The sequence below is a fragment of the Pseudophryne corroboree genome, chromosome 8 (assembly GCF_028390025.1).
Source record: "Pseudophryne corroboree isolate aPseCor3 chromosome 8, aPseCor3.hap2, whole genome shotgun sequence".
NCBI classification, from domain to species: Eukaryota; Metazoa; Chordata; class Amphibia; order Anura; family Myobatrachidae; genus Pseudophryne; species Pseudophryne corroboree.
In genome coordinates, this window is record NC_086451.1 from 373,556,174 (window position 1) to 373,580,476 (window position 24,303).

A 24,303-nucleotide genomic window follows, 5' to 3' on the forward strand; every position below is an offset into this window, starting at 1 on the left:
TGACTTCACGTGTGGCAAGTTCAAAGGGCATCAGAACCTTGCACAACGTTGAAATCATTCTCCACTGCGCTTGAGACAGGTGCATTCCACCTCCTATATTGTGCTCAATTGTATAGGCTTGAATGGCCTTTTGCTGCTCCTCCAACCTCTGAAGCATATAGAGGGTTGAATTCCACCTCGTTACCACTTCTTGCTTCAGATGATGGCAGGGCAGGTTCAGTAGTGTGCTCCAGTCTTCTGTACGTGGTGCCTGTACGCCGAAAGTGTCCCGCAATTCTTCTGGCCACTGACAGCATCTCTTGCACGCCCCTGTCGTTTTTTTAAAAATTCTGCACCACCAAATTCAAGGTATGTGCAAAACATGGGACGTGCTGGAATTTGACCATATTTAATGCACACACAATATTGCTGGCGTTGTCCGATGCCACAAATCCACAGGAGAGTCCAATTGGGGTAAGCCATTCCGCGATGATCTTCCTCAGTTGCCGTAAGAGGTTTTCAGCTGTGTGCGTATTCTGGAAAGCGGTGATACAAAGCGTAGCCTGCCTAGGAAAGAGTTGGCGTTTGCGAGATGCTGCTACTGGTGCCGCCGCTGCTGTTCTTGCGGCGGGAGTCCATACATCTACCCAGTGGGCTGTCACAGTCATATAGTCCTGACCCTGCCCTGCTCCACATGTCCGTGGTTAAGTGGACATTGGGTACAGCTGCATTTTTTAGGACACTGGTGAGTCTTTCTGAGGTCTGTGTACATTTTCGGTATCGCCTGCCTAGAGAAGTGGAACCTAGATGGTATTTGGTAACGGGGGCACACTACCTCAAGAAATTGTCTAGTTCCCTGTGAACTAACGGCGGATACCGGACGCATGTCTAACACCAACATAGTTGTCAAGGCCTCAGTTATCCGCTTTGCAGCAGGATGACTGCTGTGATATTTCATCTTCCTCGCAAAGGACTGTTGGACAGTCAATTGCTTACTGGAAGTAGTACAAGTGGTCTTCCGACTTCCCCTCTGGGATGACCATCGACTCCCAGCAGCAACAACAGCAGCGCCAGCAGCAGTAGGCGTTACACGCAAGGATGCATCGGAGGAATCCCAGGCAGGAGAGGACTCGTCAGAATTGCCAGTGACATGGCCTGCAGGACTATTGGCATTCCTGGGGAAGGAGGAAATTGACACTGAGGGAGTTGGTGGGGTGGTTTGCGTGAGCTTGGTTACAAGAGGAAGGGATTTACTGGTCAGTGGACTGCTTCCGCTGTCACCCAAAGTTTTTGAACTTGTCACTGACTTATTATGAATGCGCTGCAGGTGACGTATAAGGGAGGATGTTCCGAGGTGGTTAACGTCCTTACCCCTACTTATTACAGCTTGACACCTGTTGTCCGCATTTCTGATGAAATACCTCCACACTGAAGAGCTGATTTTTTTTGGTATTTTCACCAGGCATGTCAACGGCCATATTCCTCCCACGGACAACAGGTGTCTCCCCGGGTGCCTGACTTAAACAAACCACCTCACCATCAGAATCCTCCTGGTCAATTTCCTCCCCAGCGCCAGCAACACCCATATCCTCCTCACCCTGGTGTACTTCAACACTGACATCTTCAATCTGACTATCAGGAACTAGACTGCGGGTGCTCCTTCCAGCACTTGCAGGGGGTGTGCAAATGGTGGAAGGCGCATGCTCTTCACGTCCAGTGTTGGGAAGGTCAGGCATCGCAACCGACACAATTGGACTCTCCTTGTGGATTTGGGATTTCGAAGAACGCACAGTTCTTTGCGGTGCTTTTGCCAGCTTGAGTCTTTTCAGTTTTCTAGCGAGAGGCTGAGTGCTTCCATCCTCATGTGAAGCTGAACCACTAGCCATGAACATAGGCCAGGGCCTCAGCCGTTCCTTGCCACTCCGTGTGGTAAATGGCATATTGGCAAGTTTACGCTTCTCCTCCGACAATTTTATTTTAGGTTTTGGAGTCCTTTTTTTACTGATATTTGGTGTTTTGGATTTGACATGCTCTGTACTATGCCATTGGGCATCGGCCTTGGCAGACGACGTTGCTGGCATTTCATCGTCTCGGCCATGACTAGTGGCAGCAGCTTCAGCACGAGGTGGAAGTGGATCTTGATCTTTCCCTAATTTTGGAACCTCAACATTTTTGTTCTCCATATTTTAATAGGCACAACTAAAAGGCACCTCAGGTAAACAATGGAGATGGATGGATACTAGTATACAATTATGGATGGACTGCCGAGTGCCGACACAGAGGTAGCTACAGCCGTGGACTACCGTACTGTGTCTGCTGCTAATATAGACTGGATGATTGATAATGAGATGAAATCAATATATATATGTATGTATATATAATATCACTAGTACTGCAGCCGGACAGGTAGATAATATATTTATTAGGTATTGGTAATGATGACTGATGACGGACCTGCTGGACACTGTCAGCTCAGCAGCACCGCAGACTGCTACAGTAAGCTACTATACTATAGTAGTATGTACAAAGAAGAAAGAAAAAAAAAAAACACGGGTAGGTGGTATACAATTATGGATGGACTGCCGAGTGCCGACACAGAGGTAGCTACAGCCGTGGACTAACGTACTGCGTCTGCTGCTAATATAGAGTCTAGACTGGATGATAAATTATTGATAATGAGATGAAATCAATATAATATCACTAGTACTGCAGCCGGACAGGTACTATATATATTTATTATGTAATGACTGATGATGGACCTGCTGGACACTGTCAGGTCAGCACTGCAGCCTGCTACAGTAAGCTACTATAGTAGTATGTATAAAGAAGAATGAAAAAAAAAAAAAAAACACAGGTAGGTGGTATACAATAATATATATATATATATATATATATATATATATATATATATATATATATATATATATATATATATATATATATATATATATTAAACTGGTGGTGATGGATTATTAAACTGGTGGTCAGGTCACGTTGCAACTTGCAACTAGTACTCCGAGTCCTAAGCAGACAATCACAAAATATATTATTATACTGGAGGTCAGTGTGGTCACAACAATGGCAGTGTGGCACTGACTCTGGCAGCAAAAGTGTGCACTGTACGTTATATGTACTCCTGAGTCCTGCTCTCAGACTCGAACTGCTCCCCACTGTCAGTGTCTCCCCCACAAGTCAGATAATACACTTACAGTCACACTATCTAATCTATAAATATCACTTCAGCAAGTAGTATAGTAGTATACAGTATAGTAGTACTCCTCCTAATAATGCTCCCCAAAATACTGTCTCTCTCTTCTCTAAACGGAGGGGATCCGGACTGAAAGTCGACAGTAACTAGGTCGACAATGTCTAGGTCGACCACTATTGGTCGACAGTAACTAGGTCGACAGGGTCAAAAGGTCGACATGGTCAAAAGGTCGACAGGTCAAAAGGTCGACATGAGTTTTTCACAATTTTTTTCTTTTTTTGAACCTTTTCATACTTAACGATCCACGTGGACTACGATTGGAACGGTAATCTGTGCCGAGCGAAGCGGTAGCGGAGCGAAGGCACCATGCGAGGGGACGCGGTGCACTAATTGGGGTTCCCGGTCACTCTACGAAGAAAACGACACCAAAATAACATTAAAAACTCATGTCGACCTTTTGACCTGTCGACCTAGAACATGTCGACCTTTTGACCCTGTCGACCTTTTGACCCTGTCGACCTAGTTACTGTCGACCAATAGTGGTCGACCTAGACATTGTCGACCTAGTTACTGTCGACTTTCAATACCACACCCAAACGGAGAGGACGCCAGCCACGTCCTCTCCCTATGACTCTCAATGCACGTGTGAAAATGGCGGCGACGCGCGGCTCCTTATATAGAATCCGAGTCTCGCGATAGAATCCGAGCCTCGCGAGAATCCGACAGCGTGATGATGACGTTCGGGCGCGCTCGGGTTAACCGAGCAAGGCGGGAAGATCCGAGTCGCTCGGCCCCGTGAAGAAAAAACCGAAGTTCGGGCGGGTTCGGATTCAGAGGAACCGAACCCGCTCATCTCTAATATAAATATGTCTATATCTCCTTCCTCCCCCACACACCCCACTGTCTGTCTCTTCCCAATGACTCCATGATTCATTCACAGCTCCCCCACCCCAACCCAAAGCTCTGTAACACCTTACCAAGCCACTCTTACCCCGGTGAGAGACTCACTTGCACTGCACTCCAGAGTATCCAGACCTGAGCCAGCCAAGCTGCTGCCATGTCCTCTTACTCAGAGCCGGCCTTAGGCATAGGCAAACTAGGCAAATGCCTAGGGCATTTGGTATGCTTATGGGCAGCAGCAGCTTCTGCTGATTAAAATGATATGCAGCATGCCTATATTCTGTGTGTGACTGCGGCTGTATCTGCAAATGAAATGCTACGTTGCAGTGTATTCCTGGAAATCACTGTAATGTAGCATTTTGTATGCAGATACAGCCACAGTCGCACACAGAATATAGGCATGCTGCATATCATTTTAAGCAACAGAAGCTGCTTGTGCATCCTAGCCACATAGTAATGCAAATAATAAGATGAATTTTCATAAACAAAAGGCACCCGACGTTTGCAGAGCTGCCAGCTGACTCATGCCAGGCATCTCCTGCAGAACTAGTGGCTGTGCTAGGGGGCACCAGCCAAAATCTTGCCTAGAGCATCATATAGGTTAGGGCCGTCTCTGCTCTTACTGCCTGCAACAGGGCTGGACCCAGAAGAGCGGGCATGCACTCGCACCACACAGTCACTGTGTGTGAGTCTCCTGCCACTCTAAGGCTGCGCACACACCGTGCCTACACCTCATTGCCCTATTTGTACAAGACGGCTCACATCACTGACTGCACTAAGCAAAGTATCCTTGGGGCCCCTTTGATCCTTGGGGCCCAGTACAGGTGTCCCCTTTGGTTCCCTGTCGCCGGCCCTGACCTTAGGGGACAAGGTGCGTCTGGGTCAATATATAGTGCGTCACAGTATTTACCTATTATGTGTATTCTAATTAGTGATGTGCACCGGAAATTTTTCGGGTTTTGTGTTTTGGTTTTGGGTTCGGTTCCGCGGCCGTGTTTTGGGTTCGAACGCGTTTTGGCAAAACCTCACCGAATTTTTGTCGGATTCGGGTGTGTTTTGGATTCGGGTGTTTTTTTTAAAAAAACCCCTAAAAAACAGCTTAAATCATAGAATTTGGGGGTCATTTTGATCCCATAGTATTATTAACCTCAATAACCATAATTTACACTCATTTTCAGTCTATTCTGAACACCTCACAATATTATTTTTAGTCCTAAAATTTGCACTGAGGTCGCTGGATGGCTAAGCTAAGCGACACAAGTGGCCGACAAACACCTGGCCCATCTAGAAGTGGCACTGCAGTGTCAGGCAGGACTGGCCTTCAAAAAAATACTCTCAAAACAGCACATGACGCAAAGAAAAAAAGAGGCACTATGAGGTAGCTGTGTGACTAAGCTAAGCGACCCTAGTGGCCGACAAACACCTGGCCCATCTAGGAGTGGCACTGCAGTGTCACGCAGGATGGCCCTTCAAAAAAATACTCCCCAAACAGCACATGATGCAAAGAAAAAAAGAGGTGCAATGAGGTAGCTGTGTGACTAAGATAAGCGACCCAAGTGGCCGACACAAACACCTGGCCCATCTAGGAGTGGCACTGCAGTGTGACAGGATGGCCCTTCAAAAAAATACTCCCCAAACAGCACATGACGCAAAGAAAAATGAAAGAAAAAAAGGAGGTGCAAGATGGAATTGTCCTTGGGCCCTCCCACCCACCCTTATGTTGTATAAACAGGACATGCACACTTTAACCAACCCATCATTTCAGCGACAGGGTCTGCCACACGACTGTGACTGAAATGATTGGTTGGTTTGGGCCCCCACCAAAAAAGAAGTAATCAATCTCTCCTTGCACAAACTGGCTCTACAGAGGCAAGATGTCCACCTCATCATCATCGTCCGATTCATCACCCCTTTCACTGTGTACATCCCCCTCCTCACAGATTATTAATTCATCCCCACTGCTGAAATCCACCATCTCAGGTCCCTGTGCACTTTCTGGAGGCAACTGCTGCTGGTGAATGTCTCCACGGAGGAATTGATTATAATTCATTTTAATAAACATCATCTTCTCCACATTTTCTGGAAGTAACCTCGTACGCCGATTGCTGACAAGGTGAGTGGCGGCACTAAACACTCTTTCGGAGTACACACTGGAGGGAGGGCAACTTAGGTAGAATAAAGCCAGTTTCTGCAAGGGCCTCCAAATTGCCTCTTTTTCCTGCCAGTATACGTACGGACTGTGTGACGTGCCTACTTGGATGCGGTCACTCATATAATCCTCCACCATTCTTTCAATGGTGAGAGAATCATATGCAGTGACAGTAGACGACATGTCAGTAATCGTTGGCAGGTCCTTCAGTCCGGACCAGATGTCAGCACTCGCTCCAGACTGCCCTGCATCACCGCCAGCGGGTGGGCTCGGAATTCTTAGCCTTTTCCTCGCACCGCCAGTTGCGGGAGAATGTGAAGGAGCAGCTGTTGACGGGTCACGTTCCGCTTGACTTGACAATTTTCTCACCAGCAGGTCTTTGAACCCCTGCAGACTTGTGTCTGCCGGAAAGAGAGATACAATGTAGGTTTTAAATCTAGGATCGAGCACGGTGGCCAAAATGTCGTGCTCTGATTTCAACAGATTGACCACCCGTGAATCCTGGTTAAGCGAATGAAGGGCTCCATCCACAAGTCCCACATGCCTAGCGGAATCGCTCTGTTTTAGCTCCTCCTTCAATGTCTCCAGCTTCTTCTGCAAAAGCCTGATGAGGGGAATGACCTGACTCAGGCTGGCAGTGTCTGAACTGACTTCACGTGTGGCAAGTTCAAAAGGTTGCAGAACCTTGCACAACATTGAAATCATTCTCCACTGCGCTTGAGACAGGTGCATTCCACCTCCTTTGCCTATATCGTGGGCAGATGTATAGGCTTGAATGGCCTTTTGCTGCTCCTCCATACTCTGAAGCATATAGAGTGTTGAATTCCACCTCGTTACCACCTCTTGCTTCAGATGATGGCAGGGCAGGTTCAGGTGTTTTTGGTGGTGCTCCAGTCTTCTGTACGCGGTGCCTGTACGCCAAAAGTGGCCCACAATTCTTCTGGCCACCGACAGCATCTCTTGCATGCCCCTGTCATTTTTAAATAATTCTGCACCACCAAATTCAAGGTATGTGCAAAACATGGGACGTGCTGGAATTTGCCGAGATGTAATGCACGCACAATATTGCTGGCTTTGTCTGATGCCACAAATCCCCAGGAGAGTCCAATTGGGGTAAGCCATTCTGCGATGATCTTCCTCAGTTGCCGTAAGAGGTTTTCAGCTGTGTGCGTATTCTGGAAAGCGGTGATACAAAGCGTAGCCTGCCTAGGAACGAGTTGGCGTTTGCGAGATGCTGCTACTGGTGCCGCCGCTGCTGTTCTTGCAGCGGGAGGCAATACATCTACCCAGTGGGCTGTCACAGTCATGTAGTCCTGAGTCTGCCCTGCTCCACTTGTCCACATGTTGGTGGTTAAGTGGACATTGGGTACAACTGCATTTTTTAGGACACTGGTGAGTCTTTTTCTGAGGTCTGTGTACATTTTCGGTATCGCCTGCCTAGAGAAATGGAACCTAGATGGTATTTGGTACCGGGGACACAGTACCTCAATCAAGTCTATAGTTGTCTCTGAAGTAACGATGGATACCAGAACCACGTTTCTCACCGCCCAGGCATCAGTTATCCGCTTTGCAGCAGGATGACTGCTGTGATATTTCATCTTCCTCGCAAAGGACTGTTGGACAGTCAATTGCTTACTGGAAGTAGTACAAGTGGTCTTCCGACTTCCCTTCTGGGATGACGATCGACTCCCAGCAGCAACAACAGCAGCGCCAGCAGCAGTAGGCGTTACACTCAAGGATGCATCGAAGGAATCCCAGGCGGGAGAGGACTCGCCAGACTTGCCAGTGACATGGCCTACAGGACTATTGGCATTCCTGGGTAAGGAGGAAATTGACATTGAGGGAGTTGGTGGTGTGTTTTGCGGGAGCTTGGTTACAAGAGGAAGGGATTTACTGGTCAGTGGACTGCTTCCGCTGTCGCCCAAAGTTTTTGAACTTGTCACTGATTTATGATGAATGCGCTGCAGGTGATGTATAAGGGAGGATGTTCCGAGGTGGTTAACGTTTTTTCCCCCTACTTATTACAGCTTGACAAAGGCAACACACGGCTTGACACCTGTTGTCCGCATTTGTGTGGAAATACTTCCACACCGAAGAGCTGATTTTTTTTGTATTTTGACCAGGCATGTCAATGGCCATATTCCTCCCACGGACAACAGGTGTCTCCCCGGGTGCCTGACTTAAACAAACCACCAGAATCCTCCTTGTCAATTTCCTCCCCAGCGCCAGCAACACCCATATCCTCATCCTGGTGTACTTCAACACTGACATCTTCAATTTGACTATCAGAAACTGGACTGCGGGTGCTCCTTCCAGCACTTGCAGGGGGCGTGCAAATGGTGGAAGGCGCAAGCTCTTCCCGTCCAGTGTTGGGAAGGTCAGGCATCGCAACCGACACAATTGGACTCTCCTTGGGGATTTGTGATTTCGAAGAACGCACAGTTCTTTGCTGTGCTTTTGCCAGCTTAAGTCTTTTCATTTTTCTAGCGAGAGGCTGAGTGCTTCCATCCTCATATGAAGCTGAACCACTAGCCATGAACATAGGCCAGGGCCTCAGCCGTTCCTTGCCACTCCGTGTCGTAAATGGCATATTGGCAAGTTTACGCTTCTCCTCAGACGCTTTTAATTTTGATTTTTGGGTCATTTTTTTACTGATCTTTTGTGTTTTGGATTTTACATGCTCTGTACTATGACATTGGGCATCGGCCTTGGCAGACGACGTTGCTGGCATTTCATCGTCTCGGCCATGACTAGTGGCAGCAGCTTCAGCACGAGGTGGAAGTGGATCTTGATCTTTCCCTATTTTTTTAACCTCCACATTTTTGTTCTCCATATTTTAATGCGCACAACTAAAAGCCACCACAGGTATACAATGTAGATGGATGGATAGTATAGTATTATATTACTTATGGAGGACGAGTGCACTGACGACACAGAGGTAGGTACAGCCGTGGCCTACCGTACTGCTATATATCTATATATATATATATATATATATATATATATATATATATATATATTATACTGTATAATAATAACGGACCTGGTGGACACTGTCAGCAGACTGCTAAACTAGTATGAAGAAAAAAAAAAGCCACCACAGGTATACAATGTAGATGGATGGATAGTATAGTATTATATTACTTATGGACGACGAGTGATGACACAGAGGTAGGTACAGCCGTGGCCTACCGTACTATATATATATATATATAATATTACTGTATATAATAATAACGGACCTGGTGGACACTGTCAGCAGACTGCTAAACTAGTATGAAGAAAAAAAAAAGCCACCCCAGGAGTGTTTTTCAGGCAGACAAACGTATACTGGACTGGTGGTCACTGTCGGCAAAACTGTGCACTGTACTCCTGCTATAACTGCTCCCCAGTCCCCACAATTAGGCAGTGTGAGCAGTGCACTCAGCACAGATATATCATGCAGCAGTGTATCACACTGAGCACAGATATGGTGGAGCATTTTTTTCAGGCAGAGAAACAGATTAAACTCACTGGTGGTATTATAATCAAAACCCTGCACTGTACTCCCTAACAGCTGCTCCCCGTCCCCAATCCTCCCCACAATTATAACTAAGTCACTCTTTTCTACTATAACGGAGAGGACGTCAGCCACGTCCTCTCCCTATCAATCTCAATGCACGTGGGAAAATGGCGGCGACGCGCGGCTGCTTATATAGAATCCGAGTCTCGCGAGAATCCGACAGCGGGATGATGACGTTCGGGCGCGCTTGGTTTACTCGAGCCACACGGGAGAATCCGAGTACGGCTCGGACCCGTGAAAAAAGGCTGAAGTTCGGGGGGGTTCGGTTTCCGAGAAACCGAACCCGCTCATCACTAATTCTAATGTGAACTCAGTCACATAATACCGGATTTATTCACAGGTGTTGTTTACTGGGTACGCAGTCACATGCTAACGGGTTTATTCGCAGGTATTGTATCTGGCTTCATCGTACTAAGCCGCTCTCTGTTGTATTTGTGTATAATGTTTTACATGTAGGGCAGTAAATATGGGGACGCTCCTGCATCTTGCAGATCATTTGTAATGGATTTACCTGAGGGGGAAGTTTTGTATGATGGTCTGTGTACTATGGGGGTGATTCTGAGTTGATCGCAGCAGGAAATTTTTTAGCAGTTGGGCAAAACCATGTGCACTGCAGGGGAGGCAGATATAACATGTGCAGAGAGAGTTAGATTTGGGTGTGGTGAGTTCAATCTGCAATCTAAATTGCAGTGTAAAAATAAAGCAGCCAATATTTACCCTGCACAGAAACAAAATAACCCACCCAAATCTAACTCTCTCTGCACATGTTATATCTGCATCCCCTGCAGTGCACATGGGTGGTCATTCCGAGTTGTTCGCTTGCAAGCTGCTTTTAGCAGCATTGCACACGCTAAGCCGCCGCCTACTGGGAGTGTATCTTAGCATCTTAAAATTGCGAACGAAAGATTCGCAATATTGCGATAAGACATCTCTGTGCAGTTTGAGTAGCTCCAGACTTACTCTGCCAGTGCGATCAGTTCAATGCTTGTCGTTCCTGGTTTGACGTCACAAACACTCCCAGCGTTCGCCCAGACACTCCCCCGTTTCTTCAGCCACTCCTGCGTTTTTTCCGGAAACGTAGTCCTGCTTAAATCTAAACTGCTTTTCATAAAACCTCCAATCTGCCCCCTTCAATTTACTTTGCAAGTCATAGATTATGTGTATACACCTAATTACGTTCAGGTGTTCCTCAGTCCGATCCTCTAAATAATAGACCACAAAGACGCCAAACAATAAATAAATAAAAACAGCCAACCAGTTATCGTGTGACTTAAACGCCTCCACCCCCATACCACCTTTCGCGCTAGCTGCCTTGAAGTCTTTCATTGCTCGGTAGGTCAATACGAACATATCAACATAGTCCCAATTCTGAATCTTTTTCCTACAAATGTCACGAAGTCCACACAACACCGCAGTATAGTCACAGAGTACCACCCCTGGCAAGGTGCCGGATTTCCTCCACTTCTGATAAATCTCAGCGACCCGCCTTCGCTTTAACTGCCCATCAGCTTCCCGCTTCTCATACTTAGCAGCACACTTCTGCGCCTAGGCTGCGCTACTTGCTTAAGATATAAATGAAGAGGAGGAAAAGACGAGGAAGAAACATCTGACCCTTCGCAGGAGGAGGCAGAGTCTGAACCATCAAAGTAAGTCACCCCTGACGCCTCACCTGATGCATCAGCCATCGACACCACTGACGACAACAAATTCCAGTCATCCCTGCTGTATTCGTGTTCCTTCCGTTCCAATGTAACATCTGAAAAAAAAAAAAAAAAAAAAAAGTCAGACACAACCCCACCTACCACAAGAGGGCCTAGCAGAACCAGGGGTCATAGCAGATACAAAGGGAGAAAGCGCTGACGCCATGCATGAAAGCGCAAAAGAATACGCAGCAGGGTCAACGCTGAAGCTGAACTCCCAGCACTGCTACCATCTTGGGAATTGTCCCCACTCTTACTAAAACATATCTCTGTCCCCTAATGCCCAGCCTTGCGTGCCAGAAGGGGGGATGGGGCGGGGGGGGGGGGGGTGGAGGGGTAAATAGAGATGTGCCTTGATCACCATGGCCAGAATTCCTGGGACATTGATCCCCTAACCTGCTGCCAAGACTAGCCTTGTCAGCAACAGCCTGACCAAGCCTTGCCCCCCTTCTCTCCAGGGAAGATCTAAAATGGCTGCCCGCACTTGAATCCCCCTCTCTTCTATGCAGCCTACCCTTCCTCCTCCTGAGCCTAGTATGTTGTGAGCTGCCAGTATAACCAGAGCTCCCAGCTTGTACCCAGTGACATGCAGTGGGGTAAGGCAGAGCCCCCCCCCCCCCAGCATACTAATGTATAAGCTAGAGTCCTGACTACACAAAGAGCATGGCAAACACAAAGAACACATTAGAAATATCTTTCTCGCATTACCACAACCATTTCCACAGTCAAAACTCCAGAGTAAAAAGTCCACGACAAGGGATGGCAGTGCCCCCCGTCCACCCCCCCCCCCCGTCCACCCCATCCGCATATCCATGGTCCAAACTCATCAGATTTCCAGCAGTATATACTGCTGCACCTGTGTATAAAGGAGGCAGTCAATATCCCGCCGGGCAGGATCCCGACGCCGGATTCCCGACACCAGCTGAAATACCGGCGGTCAAAGTCGCAACCGCCGGCTGGTTACACCTCTTGGGTGGTGGTCCACACCACCACTCTGAGGGGAATAGAACCCTGTGGCGATTGAAGGTCGCCACCAGGGCCGAAGCGTGGCGAGCACAGCAAGCCAGCGAGGGGGCACGCTGCGCTTGCTGCCGGGATCCCGACAGCCAAGATCTCCTACTGATCCCGTGTATAATGCTAACATGTATATACTGCTGCATCTGTTTATAACACCCACATGTGTATGTGTGTATATATATATATATATATATATATATATATATATATATATATATATATATATATACTGCTGCCTCTAAGTATAATGCCCACATATATATACTGCTGCATCAGCGTATAAAGCCCACATGTATATATACTGCTGCACCTGTGTATACTGCTCACATGTATATAGTGCTGCATCTGTTTATAACACCCACATGTATATATATATACTGCTGCATCTAAGTATAATGCCCACATATATATACTGCTGCATCAGCGTATAAAGCCCACATGTATATATACTGCTGCACCTGTGTATAATGCTAGCATGTATATACTACTGCATCTGTTTATAACACTCATTGTATGTATGTATGTATGTATGTATGTATGTATGTATGTATGTATATATATATATATATATATATATATATATATATACACACATATACACTGCTGCATCTGTGTATAATGCTCACATGTGTATACTGCTGCATCTGTGTGTAAAGCCCACATGTATATACTGTGTATCTGTGTATAATGCCCACATGTGTATACTGCTGCATCTGTGTATAAAGCCCACTGTGGTACTAGCCAGTGCCATCTGAGCTATTTACCGCACAGCACATCCCTGCTTGTACCACATCTGCTCCCCCAGTCCTGGTAGCTGCCCCTGACCTAAAGCCAGGTGCTCTCAGGCTGAGTATCCATATAGCAGCTAACCCTCTTGCAGCAGATGACAGGGCACACAGAAACTAAGGGGGACATGTACTAAGCAGTGATAAAAGTGGAGAAGTGAGCCAGTGGAGAATTAGCCCATGGCAACCAATCAGCATTGACGCAACATTTATAATTTACATACTATAAAATTATACAGAGCAGCTGATTGGTTGCGAAGGGCAACTTCTCCACTGGCTTACTTCTCCACTTTTATCATTGCTTAGTACATGCCGCCTTTAGAATACACTAACTGCTATGCCCAGGGACTACAAGCTAGAAACACAAACTACAGCTCCTGAAGGACACACTTACCCTGCCTAAGACAACAGTAAAAGAGGCTAGGGATGGCCATTGACCGTCGATGATTCCTAATCATCGATTGTTTAAGGCCGATGTCAAATGGTTTCCCTCCATCGATGGCTTAGCCTAAACGAAAAAATTAGATTTCTTATTTTGTACAAGATGCGGGACACGGAGCATAGCTCTTCTCCCAGCATCCACAAAGCCCAGCTCCCATGCTGTGATTGGCCCATGGGTCATTCACAGAAATAACAGGGGTGGCCATCGATGAGTGAAACCATCGATGGTCTCTTATAACATAGTAAGTGACCATCGATGGCCACTCACAGTTTCAACATCGATGACAATCATTGATGGCAAACACACCAATGGACATCCCTAAAAGAGGCAGACTCCACCCCAAACAAGCCTTAAAGATTAAAACTATCCCCTCTTTGCTTCACTATTGGATTAAAACTACCACCTGATGTCATTCAAGGCCCTCCCAGCCTCTGAGGTTTAACCCTCTCCTTTCCTATCTAGTCAATATGCTCTTCAAATAAGATCAAGACAGATAAGATGTTACTCGGAATAACTAGTTTAACACGTGGCTTGAAGATCACAATATACAGAGATGGTGGGATACATTATACCATAACAAAGAGTGTAGGGAAGACTGGTGGCTTAATAGAGAGAAAGCAGCTCCTCCTTACCAATAACCTCCATGTCATTACGTGATATCAAGGTCCCCATCAGAGATCTGTATACCTGTTGAGATCAGAAGACATTTGTGTTAATGGGACCTCTCAGTCATCAAAGGAAACAAGTGCTTGGCAAAAACACTAGTCCGCCTCTTTCTCCTCCCCTCACTAATGTCATCACTCTGTTCTCTTGTGAAAACACAGTATTTATTAGAGATGAGCGGGTTTGGTTCCTCTGAATCCGAACCCGCCCGAACTTCAGTTTTTTTTTCACGGGTCCGAGCGACTCGGATCTTCCCGCCTTGCTCGGTTAACCCGAGCGAGCCCGAACGTCATCATCCCGCTGTCGGATTCTCGCGAGACTCGGATTCTATATAAGGAGCCGCGCGTCGCCGCCATTTTCACACGTGCATTGAGAGTCATAGGGAGAGGACGTGGCTGGCGTCCTCTCCGTTTAGAGAAGAGAGAGACAGTAGAGACGAGAGAGACACAGTAGTAGTAATTTTGGGGAGCATTATTAGGAGGAGTACTACTATACTACTAGCTGAAGTGATATAGATTAGATAGTGTGACTGTAAGTGTATTGTATTAATTATCTGACTTGTGGGGGAGACACTGACAGTGGGGAGCAGTTAGAGTCTGAGAGCAGGACTCAGGAGTACATATAACGTACAGTGCACACTTTTGCTGCCAGAGTCAGTGCCACACTGCCATTGTTGTGACCACACTGACCACCAGTATAATAATATATTTTGTGATTGTCTGCTTAGGACTCGGAGTACTAGTTGCAAGTTGCAACGTGACCTGACCACCAGTTTAATAATCAATCACCACCAGATATATATATATATATATATATATATATATATATATATATATATATATATATATATATATATATATATATAAATAGTATATCTCTGTGGAGCGCACTTAATGACTGAAATAAATATATTTATGTATAATACAATATAATATGGTTATATTGGTTTCTGACAAAGAGAGGATGACATCACACAAACACCCTTTAAACTTTAAAACATCTGTTGCTTTTTATTGCTAAAATAATTAAATTTCAATACTGATAAAAATGATGTACACTTTTACAATGTGTTATTGTTCATTACAGCCAAAAAATTGAATAACAACTTTTCCAAACAATAAAAGATTTTTTCACTCAACGCGTTTCGTCGTATGTCGACTTCTTCAGGAGTGTTTTCTTTAGGGTGTGATCAAAAGTAAGTAAAAAACAAGTATAAATAAAAATATGAAACAAAGAGGAATACTAAAATATATATATATATATACGAGGAAGAATATGCACAAAAAATATAACTATGTCCAATTTAGCTAACATTGTAATGATTTGATTTATTGGTCTAATAAGACAATTGTTTAACTGGTTATCAAATAAAAAATTGAAGAAAAAAAAAATCAATTCACAATATCAATGTCAAAGTTAGCTGGCATTGTACGGATTTAATTTAATAAAGCAATTATCCATCTAGAAGCCAACATTTATAAAAATGTAAAATTAATTCATAACAATTAATTTTCTGATGGCTGTTTTGATGAATGACTCCACAGTAAATAAATATGGTATTACTTATGAAAAGGTAATTAATTAGTTTGAAACAGCTGTATTTTCACAAAATTATAATCCATATTTTACCTATTTGAAAATAGAAAAAACTGAAATTATAATAATTACAATAGAAATATTATTATTTTCTTTTAATAATTTGAACCATAATACTTACTAAGAATTATTATGTATAATAAACTTCCATAGTTTTGTAGTTTTGTAGTATTTAATGAATCTTCCTATTTGCGACCATCCTACAATAAGATATATATATATATATATATATATATATATATATATATATATATATATATATACATACATACATACATACATACATATACACACACATATACATATAATGATGTACATATACAAGTAGAATTATTTATTTCCTCCCAAATCGGATAAAGATGCTCACTGATGTTTAATATTAATCTTCCAAAGGCTTGTAATTAATTTGTCCAAATTTTTATTTAATATACCTAATAAAAAAAAACCCATAAAAATAGTATAGACATCCCAGTTTTTAGTTTGAAACAATAAATGATTAGTTGGATATTGTAATAGAACTTACCTACAATACTTTCATATGTCCAAAAAATATATATATGAGGATCCGGCAATGGGATAAATAATATTAAGCTTCTTTTATTTCCCTAATAAAGAGTGATAAAAACACTCGATATTCTGAATAGAACGTCTTGTAACAAGATTTAAAAAAATAGCCATTATAGCTTACCAGCAGCTCTCCTTGTGTGTCCTCATACACAGAAAACCAAAAGTGGAATGAGAGCAGAGTTCAAAAACCTCCCTATTTAAGCACCCTAGCTAATTACATCACTTCCTCATCCCACTAAATTGATTGTGTAATTGTGATAATTGAGAGCAGAGTTCAAAAAACCTCCCTATTTAAGCACCTTAGCTCATTCCAACATTTCCTCATCCCACTAAATTGATTGTGTAATTGATAAGATTAAATGACTGTTTAGTCATTCTCAATAGAAATGATAGGTGCATCCTGTATCTTAGCAACACGCTTAAATAAATACATGCATCTGGTTTCCCAGCAATACGTTCTAAATGCTGAGAAACTTAATTATAAATAACACTAATTTATATATAGAGACTCCTGATGTATCACCCAACTTTGTGATCTTAAACAGTGTACCTTGCTAATCAACCCATGTTATTTTAGTTTCTTTAATGAAAATTATTCCTAATGATGTTTTATGATGGTCTTAATAATAAGGGGGATAGAAAAAAAATGGTATTACAGCATTACAAAAAAGTAAATATATAAAAGGTGAATAATAAAATAAAATAATAGTGCTCTCATATTTTGTGAACAAGGTGCAGAGCAATGAAATCCAATAAGGACCTAATTGTCTAGCACTATACCTAATTAATAACAAAAAGTTACAGTATTATCCTAAGTGGTTGGTCAAATATTCCTATGTATTATAATATATCATAAGTGTCTTATGAAAAGATTAATTAATAGTTAAATCTAATAGTGCCCTTAGTGAACAAAGTGCTAAGCAATAAAATCAAAATAAAGACGCAGTTGTCTAGCACTATACCTAATTACTAACATAATTGGTTAAATTATTAACCTTAAGTGGTTGATCAAAATATTCCTATATATAAAAAAAAATAATAATAAAAAATAAATAAATACTATATCCAGTAATATTACCCCAATTATGAATAAAGATTTATTAGTCCTATTTACTTCCCCCCTTACTTACTACCTTTTAGCCGCCCCCCCCCCCCCTACATAGGAGTCTTTCAAAAAAACATACATCTAACATTAACATCAGCCTATGGATAAAAAAAACCTGATGTATATTTTTAACAAAGATAATGAAATTTCCATTTAATTAGCCAAATAAACACATACATAATCATATATTGGAATACAGCAGTCAAGAGTTGACCTGCAAATTAACTTAGAGATGACATATCTATAGAAATGAAACGATATCAATCCCTTCATTCATTCCAAATGGAATGAGAGTGTTTAATGTAAAAATCCAATAGGATTCTCTTTTAGATAATTGTAACTCTCTACTGCCACCTCGATCGCTTTCAGTGATGTGTTCCAATATAGTAAATTTAAAGCTTTTGGTATCAGAATTATGGGCTTCTGTAAAGTGTCTCGGTACACTATGTGTGTTAATTTTATTTTTAATATTCCTTAAATGCTCTTGGATTCGTATCTTAATCATCCGTTTGGTTTTTCCTATATACGCTTTCCCACATCCGCAAATAATTCTATAGATGACAAATGTGGAGTTGCAGGTATGAGCCCCTTTTAAATTAAATGATCTTTTACTAAGTTCATCATAAATTACAGGTGATTTTTCGATAAACTTACAACAAATGCATTTTGTGCATGGAAAACATCCAGAATGTTTTAGAAAATTCCCTGATTTAGGACTAGATTTATTAAATGTTCTTAAATTGTGATTGTCTGCTTAGGACTCGGAGTACTAGTTGCAAGTTGCAACGTGACCTGACCACCAGTTTAATAATCAATCACCACCAGTTTAATATATATATATATATATATATATATATATTAATATATATATATATATATATATATATATATAATTGTATATAATATATATATATATATATATAATATTGTATACCACCTACCCGTGGTTTTTTTTTTTTTCATTCTTCTTTATACATACTACTATAGTAGCTTACTGTAGCAGTCTGCGGTGCTGCTGACCTGACAGTGTCCAGCAGGTCCGTCATCAGTCATTACATAATAAATATATATAGTACCTGTCCGGCTGCAGTACTAGTGATATTATATTGATTTCATCTCATTATCAATAATTTATCATCCAGTCTAGACTCTATATTAGCAGCAGACACAGTACGTTAGTCCACGGCTGTAGCTACCTCTGTGTCGGCACTCGGCAGTCCATCCATAATTGTATACCACCTACCCGTGGTTTTTTTTTTTCTTTCTTCTTTGTACATACTACTATAGTATAGTAGCTTACTGTAGCAGTCTGCGGTGCTGCTGAGCTGACAGTGTCCAGCAGGTCCGTCATCAGTCATCATTACCTAATAAATATATTATCTACCTGTCCGGCTGCAGTACTAGTGATATTATATATACATACATATATATATTGATTTCATATCATTATCATCCAGTCTATATTAGCAGCAGACACAGTACGGTAGTCCACGGCTGTAGCTACCTCTGTGTCGGCACTCGGCAGTCCATCCATAATTGTATACCACCTACCCGTGGTTTTTTTTTTTCTTTCTTCTTTGTACATACTACTATAGTATAGTAGCTTACTGTAGCAGTCTGCGGTGCTGCTGAGCTGACAGTGTCCAGCAGGTCCGTCATCAGTCATCATTACCTAATAAATATATTTTCTCTGACGTCCTAGTGGATGCTGGGGACTCCGTAAGGACCATGGGGATTAGCGGCTCCGCAGGAGACAGGGCACAAAAGTAAAAGCTTTAGGATCAGGTGGTGTGCACTGGCTCCTCCCCCTATGACCCTCCTCCAAGCCTCAGTTAGGTTTTTGTGCCCGGCCGAGAAGGGTGCAATCTAGGTGGCTCTCCTAAAGAGCTGCTTAGAGTAAAAGTTTTATTAGGTTTTTTATTTTCAGTGAGTCCTGCTGGCAACAGGCTCACTGCAACGAGGGACTTAGGGGAGAAGAAGTGAACTCACCTGCGTGCAGGATGGATTGGCTTCTTAGGCTACTGGACACTAGCTCCAGAGGGACGATCACAGGTACAGCCTGGATGGGTCACCGGAGCCGCGCCGCCGACCCCCTTGCAGATGCTGAAGAAAGAAGAGGTCCAGAAATCGGCGGCTGAAGACTTCTCAGTCTTCATGAGGTAGCGCACAGCACTGCAGCTGTGCGCCATTGCTCTCAGCACACTTCACACCAACGGTCACTGAGGGTGCAGGGCGCTGGGGGGGGCCGCCCTGGGCAGCAATGAAAGTACCTATACTGGCTAAAAATACATCACATATAGCCTCTGGGGCTATATGGATGTATTTAACCCCTGCCAGGTTGTCAGAAAAACGGGAGAAGAAGCCCACCAAAAAGGGGGCGGGGCCTATTCTCCTCAGCACACAGCGCCATTTTCCCTCACAGAACTGCTGGTGGGAAGGCTCCCAGGCTCTCCCCTGCACTGCACTGCACTACAGAAACAGGGTTAAAACAGAGAGGGGGGGCACTTATTTGGCGATATGATTATATATTAAGATGCTATAAGGGAAAACACTTATATAAAGGTTGTCCCTGTATAATTATAGCGTTTTGGTGTGTGCTGGCAAACTCTCCCTCTGTCTCCCCAAAGGGCTAGTGGGGTCCTGTCCTCTATCAGAGCATTCCCTATGTGTGTGCTGTGTGTCGGTACGTGTGTGTCGACATGTATGAGGGCGATGTTGGTGAGGAGGCGGAGCAATTGCCTGTTATGGTGATGTCACTCTCTAGGGAGTCGACACCGGAATGGATGGCTTATTTAAGGAATTACGTGATAATGTCAACACGCTGCAAGGTCGGTTGACGACATGAGACGGCCGGCAAACAAATTAGTACCTGTCCAGGCGTCTCAAACACCGTCAGGGGTTTTAAAACGCCCATTTACCTCAGTAGGTCGACACAGACACAGACACGGACACTGACTCCAGTGTCGACGGTGAAGAAACAAACGTATTTTCCTTTAGGGCCACACGTTACATGTTAAGGGCAATGAAGGAGGTGTTACATATTTCTGATACTACAAGTACCACAAAAAAGGGTATTATGTGGGGTGTGAAAAAACTACCTGTAGTTTTTCCTGAATCAGATAAATTAAATGAAGTGTGTGATGATGCGTGGGTTTCCCCCGATAGAAAATTATTGGCGGTATACCCTTTCCCGCCAGAAGTTAGGGCGCGTTGGGAAACACCCCTTAGAGTGGATAAGGCGCTCACACGCTTATCAAAACAAGTGGCGGTACCGTCTCCAGATAGGGCCGCTCTCAAGGAGCCAGCTGATAGGAGGCTGGAAAATATCCTAAAAAGTATATACACACATACTGGTGTTATACTGCGACCAGCGATCGCCTCAGCCTGGATGTGCAGCGCTGGGGTGGCTTGATCGGATTACCTGACTGAAAATATTGATACCCTTGACAGGGACAGTATTTTATTGACTATAGAGCATTTAAAGGATGCATTTCTATATATGCGAGATGCACAGAGGGATATTTGCGCTCTGGCATCAGGAGTAAGTGCGATGTCCATATCTGCCAGAAGATGTTTATGGACACGACAGTGGTCAGGTGATGCAGATTCCAAACGGCACATGGAAGTATTGCCGTATAAAGGGGAGGGGTTATTTGGGGTCGGTCCATCGGACCTGGTGGCCACGGCAACAGCTGGAAAATCCACCTTTTTTACCCTAAGTCACATCTCAGCAGAAAAAGACACCGTCTTTTCAGCCTCAGTCCTTTCGTCCCCATAAGGGCAAGCGGGCAAAAGGCCAGTCATATCTGCCCAGGGATAGAGGAAAGGGAAGAAGACTGCAGCAGGCAGCCCATTCCCAGGAACAGAAGCCCTCCACCGCTTCTGCCAAGTCCTCAGCATGACGCTGGGGCCGTACAAGCGGACTCAGGTGCGGTGGGGGGTCGTCTCAAGAGTTTCAGCACGCAGTGGGCTCACTCGCAAGTGGACCCCTGGATCCTACAAGTAGTATCCCAGGGGTACAGATTGGAAATTCGAGACGTCTCCCCCTCGCAGGTTCCTGAAGTCTGCTTTACCAACGTCTCCCTCCGACAGGGAGGCAGTATTGGAAGCAATTCACAAGCTGTATTCCCAGCAGGTGATAATCAAAGTACCCCTCCTACAACAAGGAAAGGGGTATTATTCCACACTATATTGTGGTACTGAAGCCAGACGGCTCGGTGAGACCTATTCTAAATCTGACATATTTGAACACTTACATACAAAGGTTCAAATCAAGATGGAGTCACTCAGAGCAGTGATAGCGAACCAGGAAGAAGGGGACTATATGGTGTCCCTGGACATCAGGGATGCTTACCTCCATGTCCCAATTTGCCCTTCTCACCAAGGGTACCTCAGGTTCGTGGTACAGAACTGTCACTATTAGTTTCAGACGCTGCCGTTTGGATTGTCCACGGCACCCCGGGTCTTTACCAAGGTAATGGCCGAAATGATGATTCTTCTTCAAAGAAAATGGACGATCTCCTGATAAGGGCAAGGTCCAGAGAACAGTTGGAGGTTGGAGTAGCACTATCTCAAGTAGTTCTACGACAGCACGGGTGGATTCTAAATATTCCAAAATCGCAGCTGTTTCCGACGACACGTCTGCTGTTCCTAGGGATGATTCTGGACACAGTCCAGAAAAGGGTGTTTCTCCCGGAGAAGAAAGCCAGGGAGTTATCCGAGCTAGTCAGGAACCTCCTAAAACCAGGAAAAGTGTCAGTGCATCATTGCACAAGGGTCCTGGGAAAAATGGTGGCTTCTTACGAAGCGATTCCATTCGGCAGATTTCACGCAAGAACTTTTCAGTGGGATCTGCTGGAAAAATGGTCCGGATCGCATCTTCAGATGCATCAGCGGATAACCCTGTCTCCAAGGACAAGGGTGTTTCTTCTGCGGTGGCTGCAGAGTGCTCATCTACTAAAGGGCCGCAGATTCGGCATTCAGGACTGGGTCCTGGTGACCACGGATGCCAGCCTGAGAGGCTGGGGAGCAGTCACACAGGGAAAAAATTTCCAGGGAGTGTGATCAAGTCTGGAGACTTCTCTCCACATAAATATACTGGAGCTAAGGGCAATTTACAATGCTCTAAGCTTAGCAAGACCTCTGCTTCAAGGTCAGCCGGTATTGATCCAGTGGGACAACATCACGGCAGTCGCCCACGTAAACAGACAGGGTGGCACAAGAAGCAGGAGGGCAATGGCAGAAACTGCAAGGATTCTTCGCTGGGCGGAAAATCATGTGATAGCACTGTCAGCAGTGTTCATTCCGGGAGTGGACAACTGGGAAGCAGACTTCCTCAGCAGGCACGACCTCCACCCGGGAGAGTGGGGACTTCAACGGGAAGTCTTCCACATGATTGTGAACCGTTGGGAAAGACCAAAGGTGGACATGATGGCGTCCCGCCTGAACAAAAAACTGGACAGGTATTGCGCCAGGTCAAGAGACCCTCAGGCAATAGCTGTGGACGTTCTGGTAACACCGTGGGTGTACCAGTCGGTGTATGTGTTCCCTCCTCTGTTTCTCATACCCAAGGTACTGAGAGTTATAAGACGTAGAGGAGTAAGAACTATACTCGTGGCTCCGGATTGGCCAAGAAGGACTTGGTACCCGGAACTTCAAGAAATGCTCACAGAGGACTCATGGCCTCTGCCGCTAAGAAGGGACTTGCTTCAGCAAGTACCATGTCTGTTCCAAGACTTACCGCGGCTGCGTTTGACGGCATGGCGGTGGAACGCCGGATCCTAAGGGAAAAATGTATTCCGGAAGAGGTCATTCCTACCCTGGTCAAAGCCAGGAAGGAGGTGACCGCACAACATTATCACCACACGAAAATATGTTGCGTGGTGTGAGGCCAGGAAGGCCCCACGAAGAAATTTCAACTCGGTCGATTCCTGCATTTCCTGCAAACAGGAGTGTCTATGGGCCTCAAATTGGGGTCCATTAAGGTTCAAATTTCGGCCCTGTCAATTTTCTTCCAGAAAGAATTGGCTTCAGTTCCTGAAGTCCAGAAGTTTGTCAAGGGAGTACTGCATATACAACCCCCTTTTGTGCCTCCAGTGGCACTGTGGGATCTCAACGTAGTTCTGGGATTCCTCAAATCACATTGGTTTAAACCGCTCAAATCTGTGGATTTGAAATATCTCACATGAAAAGTGACCATGCTGTTGGCTCTGGCCTCGGCCAGGCGAGTGTCAGAATTGGCGGCTTTGTCTCACGAAGCCCATATCTGATTGTCCATTCGGACAGGGCAGAGCTGCGGACTCGTCCCCAGTTTCTCCCTAAGGTGGTGTCAGCGTTTCACCTGCACCAGCTTATTTGGTACCTGCGGCTACTAGGGACTTGGAGGACTCCAAGTTGCTAGATGTTGTCAGGGCCCTGAAAATATAGGTTTCCAGGACGGCTGGAGTCAGGAAAACTGACTTGCTGTTATCCTGTAGGCACCCAAAAAACTGGGTGCTCTTGCTTCTAAGCAGACGATTGCTAGTTGGATGTGTAGTACAATTCAGCTTGCACATTATGTGGCAGGCCTGCCACAGCCAAAATGTGTAAATGCCCACTCCACAAGGAAGGTGGGCTCATCTTGGGCGGCTG

General features: G+C 44.5%; 1 protein-coding gene across 3 annotated transcripts in view; it reads right to left on the bottom strand.

Moving 5' to 3' along the window:
* LOC134947822 (NTPase KAP family P-loop domain-containing protein 1-like) overlaps positions 1 to 16,813 on the bottom strand; it is a 237,655-nt gene extending 220,842 nt beyond the window's left edge. The window contains exons 1-3 of one of the 3 annotated variants that reach the window (XM_063935690.1): positions 16,690 to 16,813; positions 14,375 to 14,429; positions 11,468 to 11,554 (exon numbers count right to left, since the gene is read on the bottom strand). In XM_063935690.1, coding sequence (XP_063791760.1) covers positions 11,468 to 11,554; positions 14,375 to 14,414 — 127 coding nt within the window. In that variant the 5' untranslated portion in view covers positions 14,415 to 14,429; positions 16,690 to 16,813. Of the gene's footprint in view, positions 1 to 11,467; positions 11,555 to 14,374; positions 14,430 to 15,377; positions 15,582 to 16,524; positions 16,607 to 16,689 lie in introns of those variants that run through there. The other 2 variants (XR_010182799.1, XR_010182800.1) reach the window with 2 other exon arrangements.
* Between the last annotated feature and the right edge of the window lie 7,490 nt (positions 16,814 to 24,303).